The sequence below is a fragment of the Mytilus galloprovincialis genome, chromosome 1, assembly GCF_965363235.1.
Source record: "Mytilus galloprovincialis chromosome 1, xbMytGall1.hap1.1, whole genome shotgun sequence".
Classification (NCBI taxonomy): Eukaryota; Metazoa; Mollusca; class Bivalvia; order Mytilida; family Mytilidae; genus Mytilus; species Mytilus galloprovincialis.
The window spans coordinates 12838009-12854304 of record NC_134838.1 but is presented as its reverse complement, the minus strand read 5'-3'; the positions used below and the strand labels follow the sequence as shown (position 1 = coordinate 12854304).

At 32.4% G+C, this 16296-nt stretch overlaps 1 protein-coding gene across 1 annotated transcript in view; it reads right to left on the bottom strand.

The window, feature by feature from the left end:
• Nucleotides 1–798: 798 nt before the first annotated feature.
• Nucleotides 799–16296, bottom strand: part of LOC143065620 (cyclin-Q-like) — a 19145-nt gene continuing 3647 nt past the window's right edge. The window contains exons 2-5 of the mRNA XM_076239163.1: nt 9467–9564; nt 8874–8959; nt 2052–2184; nt 799–1135 (exon numbers count right to left, since the gene is read on the bottom strand). Coding sequence (XP_076095278.1) covers nt 818–1135; nt 2052–2184; nt 8874–8959; nt 9467–9564 — 635 coding nt within the window. The 3' untranslated portion in view covers nt 799–817. The remainder of the gene's footprint in view (nt 1136–2051; nt 2185–8873; nt 8960–9466; nt 9565–16296) is intronic.

The window sequence follows — 16296 nt, the reverse complement described above, 5'->3', positions numbered from 1 at the left end:
TCATGATTAAATACACCAACACGACTGAAAACACCATTTTTCAATCTTTCAAAACCATAACTCCTGTGTAGTAAAGTCAAAAATCTTCATTAATGAATTTGACCTCCAGTAACAATATATCAAAATTTTCTAAGCTTTGGTTGAACGGTTCATGAGTAAATGCACGGACACAGCATGAAACACCTTTTTCAATCTTTCAAGACCATAACTCCTGAACAGTAAAAGTCAAAATTGAAAATAACAACATGTTAAAATTTTAAAAGCTTTGGATGAACGGTTCATCAGTAAATGCAGACAACATTTGGATTCCGCCTGCCCGATCACCCACCACCCACCCTCAAATCAATAACTGACATTTTCGTCGAAAATCCGGTTAAAAACTATATTAATTCTTTAACAGATAGTACTTCTAGCCATGTCTGTACCCTTAATTTACAGAGCTATACAGAACAAAAGATATGAGCACTATTTCAACTTCACCAGAACCTAGTGGAAATGTAATCTAAACCTGTAGAAGGACATAGATATAAGAAGATGTGGTATGAGACAATTCTCCACACAAGTCACAACGTGTAAAAAGTAAACTATTATAGGTCAAAGCAAGACCCTCAACACATAGCCTTGGCACACACCAAACAGCAAGCTATAGCCTTGGCACACACCAAGCAGCAAGCTATAGCCTTGGCACACACGAAGCAGCAAGCTATAAGGCCCCAAAAATGTTCATTTACTAAATACAGAGAGTGTAGGACAATGTAATCCTTGTCACTTAATGAGGGCATAAAAAATTTTAAAATATGAAAGATAATGTTTTTTATTAGCTAGATATCATTTCTAGGTCATATGTATTGATCAATTCTCCCACAATTTGTTTGATTATGTCTAATGTAATGTCTTCAGCGAACACTTTCCACCATGGTGTAACAGCTGTTTCCTCAAAAGGAATGTCTGCACCATGACTTTCTAATGTCATATATAAAATAGCTACTGCAATATGTTGTGGTTTGTATTGTAAACACAGGGTACTATGGTAACTGTCTCTAAGCAATGCCCATGAAGTTCTTGCTAGTGGTAGTTCATCCCACTTGTATGGTTCCATCCATTCTTTTATAAATGTCAGATAATGAAGAAGATACTAAAAAAACGAACAAAAACAATTTTACAATGAAAGTATACAGGTTAACTATATAGACAATTAGGTTACTACTGAAAAGTGATTACTGCCAATTATGATATGTACATGTACAATAGAAACTTCTTCAACAATATGTGTTATACTTTATGAAATGTTCATCATCTTAAAAAATAAACAAATGTACTTACGCTTAACAACTGACTTACCCCAGTTTTCAACTAACAAATTCTTAGGAATGCCTAAGTTTGTGCACATGTAAAACTGGATTTTATCCAACTTTATTGTGTGTGTAATCAGTGAGACTAGATTTTATCCCACTACATTGTGCATGTTGTGTGTATGTAATGCAGCTTCTTGTTATTAAAATACCATTATTTAATTGTGATAAAATTCCTTTATTTTATAGCTACATTAATTTTCATGAATAGATAATTATTTTCTATTGCTCATCTTTATTCAATCCAACATGATATCCTTCATTTGGAATATTTCTCTGGTATTTTTCTGAATTGATGTATATTCACCAAAATATTACTATATGAAGCCATAGAAAAATAAGAATAAAATTTGTTCAAACAGCTGGTACTGGATTTTAAGTTAGTCTGTTGTGATGATGTGCAAATTTTGAAGAAAACAAGAATGTGTCCCCAGTACACGAATAATCCATCCGCACTATCATTTTCTATGTTCTGTGGACAGTGAAAATGGGAGAAAATCTCTACTTTGGCATTAAAATTAGAAAGATCATATCATAGGGAACATGTGTACTAAGTTTCAAGTTGATTGGACTTCAACTTCATCAAAAACGACCTCGACCAAAAACTTTAACCTGAAGCGGAACAGACGGATGAACAGACAGATGCACAGACCAGAAATATAATGCCCATAAATGGGTTATAAAATACATATAACTTACCCTATGTGGATGGTTATATACAACTCTAAACTGTAAGGCTCTCAGGACAAATAGTTCACACTTGGCAATAGTTTCTTTTAATGCAAAGAACATGTCCCCCATTTCTAATGGAGGCTTGCTTCTGTGTAAAGTTCTAAAAAAACATATTAATATAAAATAAGGAGAAGTGGTATACTTACCAATGAGATTGACATTAGTCAATGTAAATAACTTGTAACATACTTATAAGTTATAAGGTTAGTACAATGGTGGAGTCAGACAATGCATGCCCACTAGTGTGGATTAAAAATGCAATTTTCTGCAATAAGATATATTAATTTATAAATTCAATTGATGCTTTGCTTATGATGTTGTCTAATTTCTTATTCTAGGATTTTTTTGAATTTTAAAATTTATCAGAAATGTCAAACAAAGATTGCAAAGTTTATCATGTTCATTTAAAGAGTCTTGAGGGTACAAAAATTTCAGCAAAATTTAAAACATTTTTTTTTATTACAAATTTTATTTATTACACTATTAGTTGTTACTTTATGATATGGTACAAAAATCAACCAAAACAAGAATGTGTCCACAGTACACGGATGCCCCACTCACACTATCATTTTCTATGTTTAAAGGACTGTGAAATTGGAATAAATTCTCTAATTTGGCATTAAAATTAGAATGATCTTATCAAAGGGAACATGTATACTAAGTTTCAAGTTGATTGGACTTCTACTTTATCAAAAACTACCTTGACCAAAAACTTTAACCTGAAATTTGCACTATCATTTTCTATGTTCAGTGAACCGTAAAATGGGGGTCAAAACTCTAATTTGGCATTTAAATTAGAAAGATCATATCATAGGGCACATGTATACTAAGTTTCAAGTTGATTGGACTTCAACTTCATCAAAAACTACCTTGACCAAAAACTTTAACCTGAAGCCAAAAACTTTAACCTGAAATTTGCACTATCATTTTCTATGTTCAGTGAACCGTAAAATTGGGGTCAAAACTCTAATTTGGCATTTAAATTAGAAAGATCATATCATAGGGCACATGTATACTAAGTTTCAAGTTGATTGGACTTCAACTTCATCAAAAACTACCTTGACCAAAAACTTTAACCTGAAGCCAAAAACTTTAACCTGAAATTTGCACTATCATTTTCTATGTTCAGTGAACCGTAAAATTGGGGTCAAAACTCTAATTTGGCATTTAAATTAGAAAGATCATATCATAGGGCACATGTATACTAAGTTTCAAGTTGATTGGACTTCAACTTCATCAAAAACTACCTTGACCAAAAACTTTAACCTGAAGCCAAAAACTTTAACCTGAAATTTGCACTATCATTTTCTATCAGTGAACCGTAAAATTGGGGTCAAAACTCTAATTTGGCATTTAAATTAGAAAGATCATATCATAGGGAACATGTGTACCAAGTTTGAAGTCGATTGGACTTCAACTTCATCAAAAACTACCTCGACCAAAAACTTTAACCTGAAGCGGGACAGACGGACGAACGGACGAACGAACGGACGGACGAACGGACGCACAGACCAGAAAACATAATGCCCCTCTACTATCGTAGGTGGGGCATAAAAATCTATTCGCTTTGGCTCAAATGACTTCTTAAATGTTTATATTATTGAAATAGCTCCAAATTATCTCCCTTTGGTGCAAAAATGCCATTTTTTGGCATTAAAGTTGAAATATCTTTTTTAACTCATCGATGACCTATATTTTTTAGTATTTTTTTAACAACTATCCACCAAAGACAAAATTGAACTCAAACTAAACAATTGCTTAATTTAGTTCTGTAATTAATTTCTTGTTTTATTTCTTCTATTAGTTAAACAGAAAAAAGGTACCTTAAACAAAAATACATGCTGCTTTAAAATGCAGATTGTGAGCTTAAATGAACAGTAACATGAGTAACCCAAATTTTTAATTTCATTTTTCTATTAAGTATATAAGAAAGTTCATTTGATTTATAGGAAAAAAAAGCAAAAATTAAAAAAAAAAACAATGGATTTATATCCTTGAGCCCCCTTAATATTGAGAGAAACATATATTTATTTCTATTCCGTTATATTTGGAATTTCCATATTCTATTTTTATCTTTAGACTTGTGGTACAAGTTTGGCTAGTATGTAAATCAGAAGTGGTCTGATGTTACTGTTGTTTTCTGCACGGATATTTCGAGGGCGGTAGTACGGGTGGGGTTTTATAGGCATATATAAGTCCTGATTACGTTTGATTATTATCGATGTGCTCGAGTAACTTTGATAGACGAAGTTAACGTTAAGCTCTGCATAATATGTCCGAGGAAGGCTCCGACCATGATGAACGCCGTGCTACTACTCAACATGCTGAAAATAGTAACAAAACAGAGTTAAGTACGGACGGGGCTATTTCGCTTTTCACTTCAGCTTTAAACAATGCTTTAGAGAAGCAAAAACATTCCTTGATTAATCATTTCGAAGCTTGTTTAGGAAAAAGTGTTAAAGCAACCGGTGTCGATCAACCAGAATTTGTATTCCATAGTGAGGGAATTAAAGTGCAACATTCGTTTAATACCGAGCGTCTGGAGAGGCTTGCTGCCGTTGAAAGTTGTATAAAGCTTGGAAACGCTTCCGAAGTTAGTGAAATCATTTCCCAGGAAAAGGAAATCATCCGTAAGCGTAACAAAATTCTAAAGATAGCCGACAAGCATGGATGGGACACGGTTAAAGAATACTTGGATAGTCCATTGGCCGACAATAAAGAAGATGCTAGTGATTTGCGTGCTGCTATTTCCAGGGCTTCTCGTAAAAGAAGTTCCAAGCCGTACAGTAAACCAGAATCTTCCAATAGTGGTTCCGGAAAAGGAGAATTCAATTCTAGGAGTTTTTTTCGTGGCCTTGGCCAAGTCAGTGATACCGAGTTCTCCAAAGCAGGCAAGTCAGAAAGTTACAAGTGTTTCTATTGTAACCAGCCCGGGCACTTTGCAAGGAACTGCCCCGAAAAAAGGATTCCTACAGCGACAGTTGGTGCAACAAAGTTCCAGGAACAGAACACAGGAAAGACCCAGTAACAAAACAGATACAGACATAGATGAAGTTGAGTATTGTTTTCAATTTGTTAACAAGTATGAGAAAAAATCTGGTCAAAATCTTATAAATGTGAAAGGAAATTTAAGAAAACATGCATTGTTTTGGAAAAATGTACTTAACGCTAATGATTTTATAATGAATGTTTTTAATTTTGGTTATAGAATTCCTTTTCTGAGTGAACCACCGACTATTTTTCTAAGTAATAATAGATCTGCGTTAAAACACTCAGAATTTGTGGAAAATTCTATTGAAGAACTTTTAACTAAAGAATGTATAAAAGAAGTAAATCGACCATTTGTCGTTAATCCATTTACTGTGTCGGTAAATAGTACGGGTAAAGAAAGATTAGTCTTAGATTTGAGACATGTTAATAAATTTGTCGAGAAACAAAAAGTTAGGTTTTGTTTGGAACTTTAAAGATTGTACTTTAGAAATATCGCTTAAAAAATTATTTGCTTTAAAGCTGGTAATATCGAGCGTAGTAGATGGCAAAACTATTTTGACTTATAGATGTATTGCTAAAATATGTGGAAAAATCATTTCTATGATTCCTGCTCTTGGTAACGTTTGTCAAATGATGACGAAGCATATGCATATGCTAGTCTGTTGTAGATCTGCATGGGACGATGTCATCCCTATAAATGACAACATTTTGAAAGAACTAAAATTTTGGTATTTTGAATGCGAGTCATTATCTTTCCAACGCATTGTACCTATAAATAGAATACCACAGCGTGTAATTTTCACTGACGCTAGTCAGTATGCCGGAGCAGGGTTTATAATGAATGATAACAAAATTGTACATTTTATGTTTGATGGTCATGAAAGAAGCAAAAGTTCTACATGGAGAGAATTGAAAACTGTAGAAAAGAATAATTCTTCTTTTAAATCTGATTTAACAGGAAAATTTGTTAAACTTTATACAGATAACCAAAATGTAGTACAGATTGTTAAAAAGGGTAGCATGAAAGTAGAATTACAAGACATTGCTTTAAGCTTATTTCATATTTGTTTGTCACATAATATTTTCTTGGATGTTGAATGGATACCTAGAGATAAAAATACTTATGCAGATTATCTGAGCAAAATTTGATTATGACGATTGGGGTGTTTCCTATCAAATTTTTATATATTTTGATAAATTATGGGGACCATTCACATGCGATCGTTTTGCAGATTCGAAAAACAAAAAAGTAGACTATTTTAACTCTAGATATTATTCACCGGATACTTCCGAGGTTGATGCTTTCGCATATGATTGGTCTGCTCATAATAACTGGTTAGTTCCACCAGTTTGTTTAGTTAACAAGTGTTTAAATCACATGCGATTATGTAAAGCTAAAGGCACTTTAGTTGTACCTAAATGGCCATCAGCGTTATTTTGGCCTATCTTAGTGAATAGGTTTTCAGACAGATTTAAATCTTTTGTTATAGACTTTAGAGAGTATGTAAAACCTATGAACTTTTTTACAAAAGGTTCACAAGAAAAGAGTATATTTGCACAGAGACCTTTTAACAGTAATGTATGTTTTGTTGTTGGATTTTTCGAAGTATTGAGATTTATGCATTGAATGTTGTATACAGACTGTAGTTGATTTAGTTTTCTGCGATGGTTATTTGCCGCAGTTATCAGATATGAGACTATATTCGAAAGAACGTTAAATTTAACATTGTGATGTTTTAACTGCAACAATTAGATATGTCATTGTTAACATTGTTGATTAATTGTTTATGAATACAGTGAGGGTTAATGCCACTGTATATATATAAGTATATGACTTTTTTAAATACTGTGAGGTTGAATGCCACAGTAAGTGTGCGAGGAAAATGCCGCATTCATTTGTTTGCGAGGAAAATGCCGCACTCATTTGTTTGCGAGGGAAATGCCGCATTCATTTGTTTGCGAGGGAAATGCCGCATTCATTTGTTTGCAAGGGAAATGCCGCACTGGGTTGTTTGCGAGGGAAATGCCGCACTGGGTTGTTTGCGAGGGAAATGCCGCATTCATTTATAGTAGTAATGTTAATTATATTTACTTTGTTTATAGTTATTACTTGGTATTCATTATTATATTTATTTTACAGATCAATGGAAACAATTTGAGTGTTATGCCAATGATTCAAGATTTGCCAGTATCATACGAGATTTACCCTCTTTTGTCGAATCGTCTAGATCAAATTCTACAATTAAGAAATACAAGTGCTATTTTAAAAAGTTTGAAAAATGGTGTGTTTCATGTTCACTTGAGTGTTTACCAGCGACAACTACTACGATTTCTATGTATATAGGTGGACTCATTCAACAGGGATCCAGTGTTGCGATTTTAGATGCAAGTTTTTATTCAATAAAATGGTTTCATGACTTTAATTTCAAACATAATCCTTGTTCAGACAAATTCCTTGGTCTTATTTATGAAGGAGGAAGGAGATTGCTAAGTAAACCTATAAACAAAAATGAACCTATTACCCCAGATATATTAAGGAAAATTGTTTTGAAGTTCGGAGATCATAATAATCTCAAAAAATTGCGTGTAGTAGTATTATTTCTGTTAGGATTTTCTGGATTTTTGAGGTATAGTGAATTGGCTAACATTAAGATGAATAATATTGAGTTTCAAGTCAGTCATGTTAAAATTAGCATTGATAAAAGCAAAACTGATTTATACAGAAGGGGTAATTCTGTTGTTATAGCTGCAACAGGTACAGATTTATGTCCAGTTTTTTGGTTAAATAAGTATATCAATTTAGCTGAATTGAGTAAAAATTCTGATAGCTATATTTTCAGAGCACTGTCTTTTATGAAATCGAAAGATGTTTATAAATTATGTAATGTAAATAGTCCATTGTCCTATACCAGAGCGAGAGAAATTTTGTTAGAGAGTTTATCAGATATTGGTTTAGATAAGCTTAAGTTTGGGCTTCATAGTTTGAGAAGTGGTGGCGCTTCTACGGGGGCTAATAGAGGAGTCTCTGATAGGTTACTTAAAGTCCACGGTAGATGGGCTTCTGATAAAGCCAAAGATGGGTATATTAAAGACAATTTAAAATCTCAAATGGCTGTTTCCTTGAATCTTGGCATATAGTTCTCAAATTATTTATTCCTTTGTTTTATCGAAGTTACTGCGAGCAAACAAACCTAAATTATGACTTGTCTCTTATTTAGCCATGTATTCAGTATAGAAATGTTTTAAATTCGGACGAATTCATGAGGGAGAATTTAAATTTATTTCTATTCCGTTATATTTGGAATTTCCCTATTCTATTTTTATCTTTAGACTTGTGGTACAAGTTTGGCTAGTATGTAAATCAGAAGTGGTCTGATGTTACTGTTGTTTTCTGCACGGATATTTCGAGGGCGGTAGTACGGGTGGGGTTTTATAGGCATATATAAGTCCTGATTAAGTTTGATTATTATCGATGTGCTCGAGTAACTTTGATAGACGAAGTTAACGTTAAGCTCTGCATAATATATTACAGTTATGTTTGTATTGATATGTATTTAGAGGACATTGTGAATGTATATAGATGGAATTGTGGTATATTTTTGTAAATTGTAAAATGTTCACAAGATATTAAATGTTGTTTCGCTGAGAAAATAAGAAAGTTACTGCGAGCAAACAAACCTAAATTATGACTTGTCTCTTATTTAGCCATGTATTCAGTATAGAAATGTTTTAAATTCGGACGAATTCATGAGGGAGAATTTAAGATATTTTCTTTGTGTGACATTTTAATGGCCTTACCTATAACAAACATTGACTACATCTCTAAGAGTGACTTGATTCTCCTCTACTTTTCCTGCTATGTATAATGTTGTAGAGGCTATCAACTATAAAACAAAGCAAATTAAATTAAATACTACTTGTAAATGTTGATTATGTAATTAAACCGTCTCTAAACCGATTTTTATAGTTTGTTCTTATGTTGTCCCAGGTTAGGGTGAGGGTTTTCTGCCAAAAACTAGTTTAACCCCACCACATTCTGTATATGTATGTCATATTGGGGCTTTTTATAGCCGTCTATGCAGTATGGGTTTTGCTCATTGTTAAAGGCAGTATGGTGACCTACATTTGTATAGTTATAACTTTCTTGCCATTTGGTCTCTGTTGGAGTGTTGTATCATTAGCAAGCATTCCACATAATACATTAACATGATTAATGGATCAAAACTTCAGCTTATGATAGCAAAATACAAAACTTAATCAGAAAGAAAAATACAACACATTTATCTCAAAACGTACAAATGTATCCTGTCATCATTGTCATGATTACTTGCCAACTATTTGTGTATTCAACAAAACATTTTGATACTACATGTATCTATGATGATACTTACATAAGGATCATATTGTTGTAAAGTATATTCTTTAAAAAATCTGTGATAAATAATACAAGCTGTGGCAAGTGGCACGGACTTTAAACGTAGTCTTAAACCTACAAAAAAGAAATACATGATTAAAGTGAATGTTTAAGTTCTCTGGGTTTTTTTCAGCATTTAAAAAAGCTAAGTGTCTTTGAAGATTATCAAAACTTTCGTCTCCTCTTAATAACTGTTTAAATTTAATTTGATCTAAAAGCATAAACTTTTTGAGTTTGTGCAAATTACCTCTATTAGATTATACCTTTCTGTTTTCCTTTTAGTTTTACAGGTACATGTATTGGCATGGTTGCACTTGGCAGGAAAGATTAAAAAAGTTTAACTGCTTATCATTGTGAACAGCAGCAAGTTTTAGATAATTTTAAGTTAATAAATGTCTTATTCAAGCTGAAGAATTCAGAAATTTTTCCCACATTTTTGTTCATTTTGATACATGTAGGACTTAAAAGTTGCTGTCCTGTAATTTTTCAAACTGTCAAAATTATTCACACAAAATTCCTGGCATCAACAATTGAATGAATTCATGAATTTTCTCACCATTTTGCTATAAACATTCAAGAATGCTTCATTTTAAATTGAAATGATTTTTATGACGCAAAATGGTCAATTTTTAAATTAAACATGTTGAAAGTAAAATGAAAACATACAGTTTTGCGCCTGTCCCAAGTCAGGAGCCTCTGGCCTTTGTTAGTCTTGTATGATTTTTAATTTCACTTTCTTGTGTATAATTCGGGGTTTAGTATGACGTCCATTATCACTGTACTAGTACACATATTTTTTAGGGGCCAGTTCAAGGACACCTACGGGTGCGGGAATTCTCGCTACATTGAAGACCCATTGGTGGACTTCGGCTGTTGTCTGCTCTATGGTCGGGTTGTTGTCGCTTTGACACATTCCCCATTTCCTTTCTCAATTTTAGTATTCAAAATCCAAAAAACTGAAATTGAAAGCGCTTTTTTTCCAAATTTTTAGCTCTAAAATTCTTCATTGGCTATAGACATCATCGCCTTATTTTGTTGTACGTTGTGTTGTGGTTTTTTTTTGGACAAATCAGTCAAATCTTGTTTTCAATTAATGCAGTTATTCCTGCTCAGAACCACATCCCTCTATCAAGTTGCACACAGCATCAGTCGTGTGCCCTCTGTATAAACACACTAATATATTTTCCCAAAAGCCAAAATTTCATGAACATTTATTCTGAATTGCATAAGCCCTGGGCCCCTTCCTCAAAGCACTAGGAAAATCACTGCTTAAACATGTAGTTGGTGAATACATATATATTCTTTTTATATGTTTAGCAGTACAAGTTGCTTGAGAAGACCTTAGAAGTATTGATAATTGCAATATAAATCAAATATAAAACAGGTTGGGAACAACCCCTCAAATGAGGGGTAACCCCTAAATCATCATAAAAAAATGTAATGACTATCCCTTTTATGTGGGGTACAGTTCAAGTGATGTATTTATTTTTGTTGTAAAAACCACTTCTTAGTACACATTTATATTCTTTGTAGAAACTTTTCCCAAAGAACTATACATGTACATGTACATCTTTTTGGTATTGTATGTTCAAAACATGTCCAAAAATTTTGTAATATTCATGGACTTACATCTTCTTAATTATAAACTAGAGGCTCTAAAGAGCCTGTGTCGCTCACCTGGGTCTATGTGAATTTTAAACAAAGGAAGCAGATGGATTCATGACAAAATTGTGTTTTGGTGATGGTGATGTGTTTATACATCTTACTTTACTGAACATTCTTGCTGCTTACAATTATCTCTATCTATAATGAACTTGGCCCAGTAGTTTCAGTGGAAAATGTTAGTTAAAATTTACAAATTTTATGAAAATTGTTAAAAATTGACTATAAAGGACAATAACTCCTTAGGGGTCAATTGACCATTTTCGTCATGTTGACTTATTTGTAAATCTTACTTTGCTTAACATTATTGCTGTTTACAGTTTATCTCTATCTATAATAATATTCAAGATAATAACCAAAAACAGCAAAATTTCCTTAAAATTACCAATTCATGGGCAGCAACCCAACAACGGGTTGTCAGATTCATCTGAAAATTTCAGGGCAGATAGATCTTGACCTGATAAATAATTTTACCCGATGTCAGATTTGCTCTAAATGCTTTGGTTTTTGAGTGATAAGCCAAAAACTGCATTTTACCCCTATGTTCTATTTTTAGCCATGGCGACCATCTTGGTTGGTTGTCCGGGTCACCGGACACAAATTTCACACTAGATACCCCAATGATGATTGTGGCCAAGTTTGGATTAATTTGGCCCAGTAGTTTCAGAGGAGAAGATTTTTGTAAAAAATGACTAAGATTTACGAAAAATGGTTAAAAATTGACTATAAAGGGCAATAACTCCTAAAGGGGTCAACAGACCATTTTGGTCCTGTTGACTTATTTGTAGATCTTTCTTTACTGAACATTTTTGCTGTTTACAGTTTATCTCTATCTATGATAATATTCAAGATAATAACCAAAAAACAGCAAAATTTCCTTAAAATTACCAATTCAGGGGCAGCAACCTATCAACGGGTTGTCCGATTCATCTCAAAATTATAGAGCAGATAGATCTTGACCTGATTAACAATTTTACCCCATGTCAGATTTGCTCTAAATGCTTTGGTTTTTGAGTTATAAGCCAAAAACTACATTTTACCTCTATGTTCTATTTTTAGCCATGGCGGCCATCTTGGTTGGTTGGCCGGGTTACCGGACACAATTTTTAAACTAGATACCCTAATAATGATTTTGGCCATGTTTGGTTAAATTTGGCCCAGCAGTTTCAGAGCAGAAGATTTTTGTAAAAGTTAACGACGACGGACGACGCCAAGTGATGAGAATCATACAACAATACACCTTATCGCTATTTGTCCGCCATTACTGGATATCACACAGGTTCCCGTAAAATTTTGACGTCGAAATATAAAATATCTGACCAAACAATGGAAAAGTGATTGTTGTATGCGTCAAAAGTTCAAGCGGCCGGGTCAGCCGGGATTAGCGATTGGGCTATTCCAGAAATATTCTGTCCCCCTCCTATGGAAGACATAAGATGTAAAAAAAAAAATCCATGGAAATGTTTTTCACCATTACCAAAATGTTCTGGAATTCCAGATTTTAAACACGTTATAAAACTTAAATGTACTGGAATTTTTTTCATACTGCTGTCAATTTGTCTGGAAATTTAACTGTAAATATTAGAAACAATGCCTATGGAAGACATCAGTTAATTTTTTTTGTCTGGAATTTATCGGTTTCTTTCTAAATGAGCCAAAAAAACTGGAATTTTATACTAAGTAATTATAAGTAACATATTATATATATTTCTCTATATATCTGTCCCAAGTCAGAAGCCTGTAATTTTAGTGGTTGTCACTTTTACTATATTTCATATTTGTTTTTCATTTAATGTTTTGTACATGTATATCAATTTCAATTTTTGGCCATTGTTTTTTTTTTGTCTGTATTGTTTTATAATTGTATCAATAAACCAATTTTTTGAGACGTTTCAGCTTTATTGATACAATTATATAAAGTGTATTCCCTATTGGAATTTTGAAAACAATGTATTGTTTTACACAGGTCATTTTTAGGCCCATTCTAGCTTACTATGCTGTGTGAGCCTAGGATCAACTGGAGTTATTTATTTTCAAAAATAATAATAAACGAGCCTGTGGCAAGTTCATTTATAGTAATTAAATTGAAAAAGAAGAATTGATATCAAGCAAAATTCAATTTTCACAAGTTGTTAAACCTATTTCTCTTGTGGTCAACACTCTCAAAGTGTGAAATTAAAAATATGTAGTTTTCATTATTACATATTTTTAATGCTAATTACATTTGTGGGTGAAAGTGTTAAAATAATGGGATCAAAAGCACAAACAGCAAATTATAGCTGTTAAGAATGCATATAGGAAAAATGTTAGGAGAGATAATTGATTTGACCACTATTGTATTATAATATATTGGATACATTTACACATTGTTTAAATTTACCACATCAAAAGATTCTGACATCTAATTAGCTACAGACACTTGTGATATAAACAAGCAAGTTGAAAACTTGACCTTCATCTAAATTTCCAGATTTGATCATATTTAATGAAGCTTGAAATAATGACCATGATGACCTTTTCAGCAGCTCATCCCTACCACTAAATAAATAGTAAATGAAATTGGATTTCCTGTTTGAAAATGCAAATGATTAAACTACAGGACTTAATTGCTAAAGTTCAATTTTGAATGCAATAATCATTCCATAAATCTTCAAAGATGAACACTTTGAAAAATACTGGTGTTTTAGATATGAAATGCTTTTGAAAGAATACTGTCTTACTGAAAAATTCCAATATCTTCATAAAAAAAATCAAACCACTCATTTTTTAAAGAAAAAGAACAAAGTTAAAAACAGATCTATGTATACAATGTATCATTCATTACATATCCTTCTCAAGCAGAAAAACTTCAAAAAGAATTCAGGAAATACTAGCATCTTTTTAAAACAGATTCTACAATAGGTGTCCAATCCCATAAAAGCCTATCAATAGGATTCAAAAGAAATAGAACATTGCTGAATTAGTGAAATGAGCTATAAAATTAGGCCAACCTTAAAAATATGTTTGTTTGCAGTTTTCCGACTGTACCTTCAGACTGAAGGGTCGGTAGGTAGGAAAAATATTTTATTTTATCAGCCAAAATACAGTTTAACCAAGCAGTTACACTAAACCAAATTTCTTGTCAAGACAAAAAAACATTTTAAAACAACAAACACTGGACATGCTGAAAACCAACATCAAATGAACAGGCATTTTCAGATAAAAAAACTTTTTAACCAAAACTGAAACTTTAACATAGTGTCATTATCCAATTTATGACATAAAATATGGTATAATTATTAAATACTGGAACACTTATAAACAAGGAATGTCATTATGACTAGAACTGTTTTAAAGAAATATATTCAGACATGTATGCTTCTTGACTAGAATGTTTTCATGAGTAAAGTATTTTCATCAGAAAAATGTAGATATTAAAGATTTATAAGACAATGTATTAAAGAGTGTATTTTTAATAAAAAAAAAATAACCATTGAATCTTCCTCAATTGAAAAAAAGGCAACTTGAAAAAAAAGTATTAAGACATTCGACTGTTTTCATATTTCTAACAATATTTAATTATATGTGATAAGGTTAAATTTTTGCCAGGCTTTAATGAAAACCAAAGAAATCTAAAGTTTGGGATGAAATCCATAGCACCCCATTAAAAGTAAATGGTCTGTACTGAAATGTTTTTAATGCATAAAAAAAATTGGCAGCATAGCTCCTAAGAACATGTTTTAATTGAATTCACACAGGCCACACAGTTTGGGTATATTTAATATTGTAAGAAAGAGAATAATTGCAATGAGTGGGGCAGCCCCCCTTATCCTAAAGGAGCATACTCATTGCAATCGAAGATAGATTTAATATAGAGAGAGTATATTTATTTTTCAAGCTAACCATTCATTTTCTCTACATCTTTGTGTAGTTAGGGTTGCTTCTTATTGATTTGGCATGATCTATATCCATTAACATTTCAAATGAGCCCTTCCTCCGTACAGGCGTGTTTACAGATATCCATGAAGATTTAAGTCACGGAGGAGTGGTTTCATCTTTGTCGTCTTCACAACGATTTGTAGAAAATATGCCATACTTCAAGCTGCTGTCGATTTATTTAACCACTGAAATTGGTTCCATAAAGTCAGGCTCCACAGATTCTGTACCCGATTTGTTTGAGACAGAATGGTTATCGTGTCAGTTATGAATATCCGCTGCATCATCGTCAATGATATCATCACACATCATTACATGTGCCTAAATCTGTATAAACAGTTTACTAATAAACTTTTTTGTTTGTTATTTGTCTTATGTAAAATTGACACGAAACGACAGCGTAAAGAACTCCTCCGTGACTTCATGGATATCTGTAAACAATTTCCATGTGCTTTATCATTAAATGGTCACATGAACGCTTGACGGGAAGCTAAGAAAAACCGAACTTGAAATGCGTAATTGACCCAGACTTTAAATCATTTCCGGAAAGGACCCAAAGTTCCGGATCGCGTCAATAGAAGTATTAAAAAAAATTTCTTCAAATTTAAAGCAATAAAATTTTCACAGTCGGGAGGATTTTCAAGAGTCGGTCGGTAAACTGCAAACAAACAATATTTTAATTTAAGCCTTATTTGTATAAACATCACAGTTCCTACAAAATTTCTCACTGTGCAGAACTAATTAAAGACCATCATCATGTAAACCACACATGTAAACTGATATTCTGAAGACAAAATTCTTCATGAAACACTGAATTCAACATTTATTGAAATAGTTAGAAAATCAAAAAATCAAATTTTAAATTTCAAATTATATATATTTTTGATAAATAGAAAAAGATATTAATAAACTTTAAACAGTAATAAAAAACATGAAAGAAAAACAAAACAAAAAAAACAAAGGGGTCACTAGTCTCTAATGAAGGTTTCCCCTTAATTTTAAACACAATTCTGGGAGAAAATAAACATTGCTACATAGCACTGAGTATCAATGAAATGCCAGAAACATGATTTGCACCAAATATGTGGATATTTGATCAATTTCTATGAAATTATCCCTGATTACAGAAAATGATAATTGAACGTTTAACTAATGTACTCTTAATTTATCTTTTCGACTAAAAAATTGTGACTTTTTGAATTAAAATGTTGCTTATTTGATTAGTGGTAG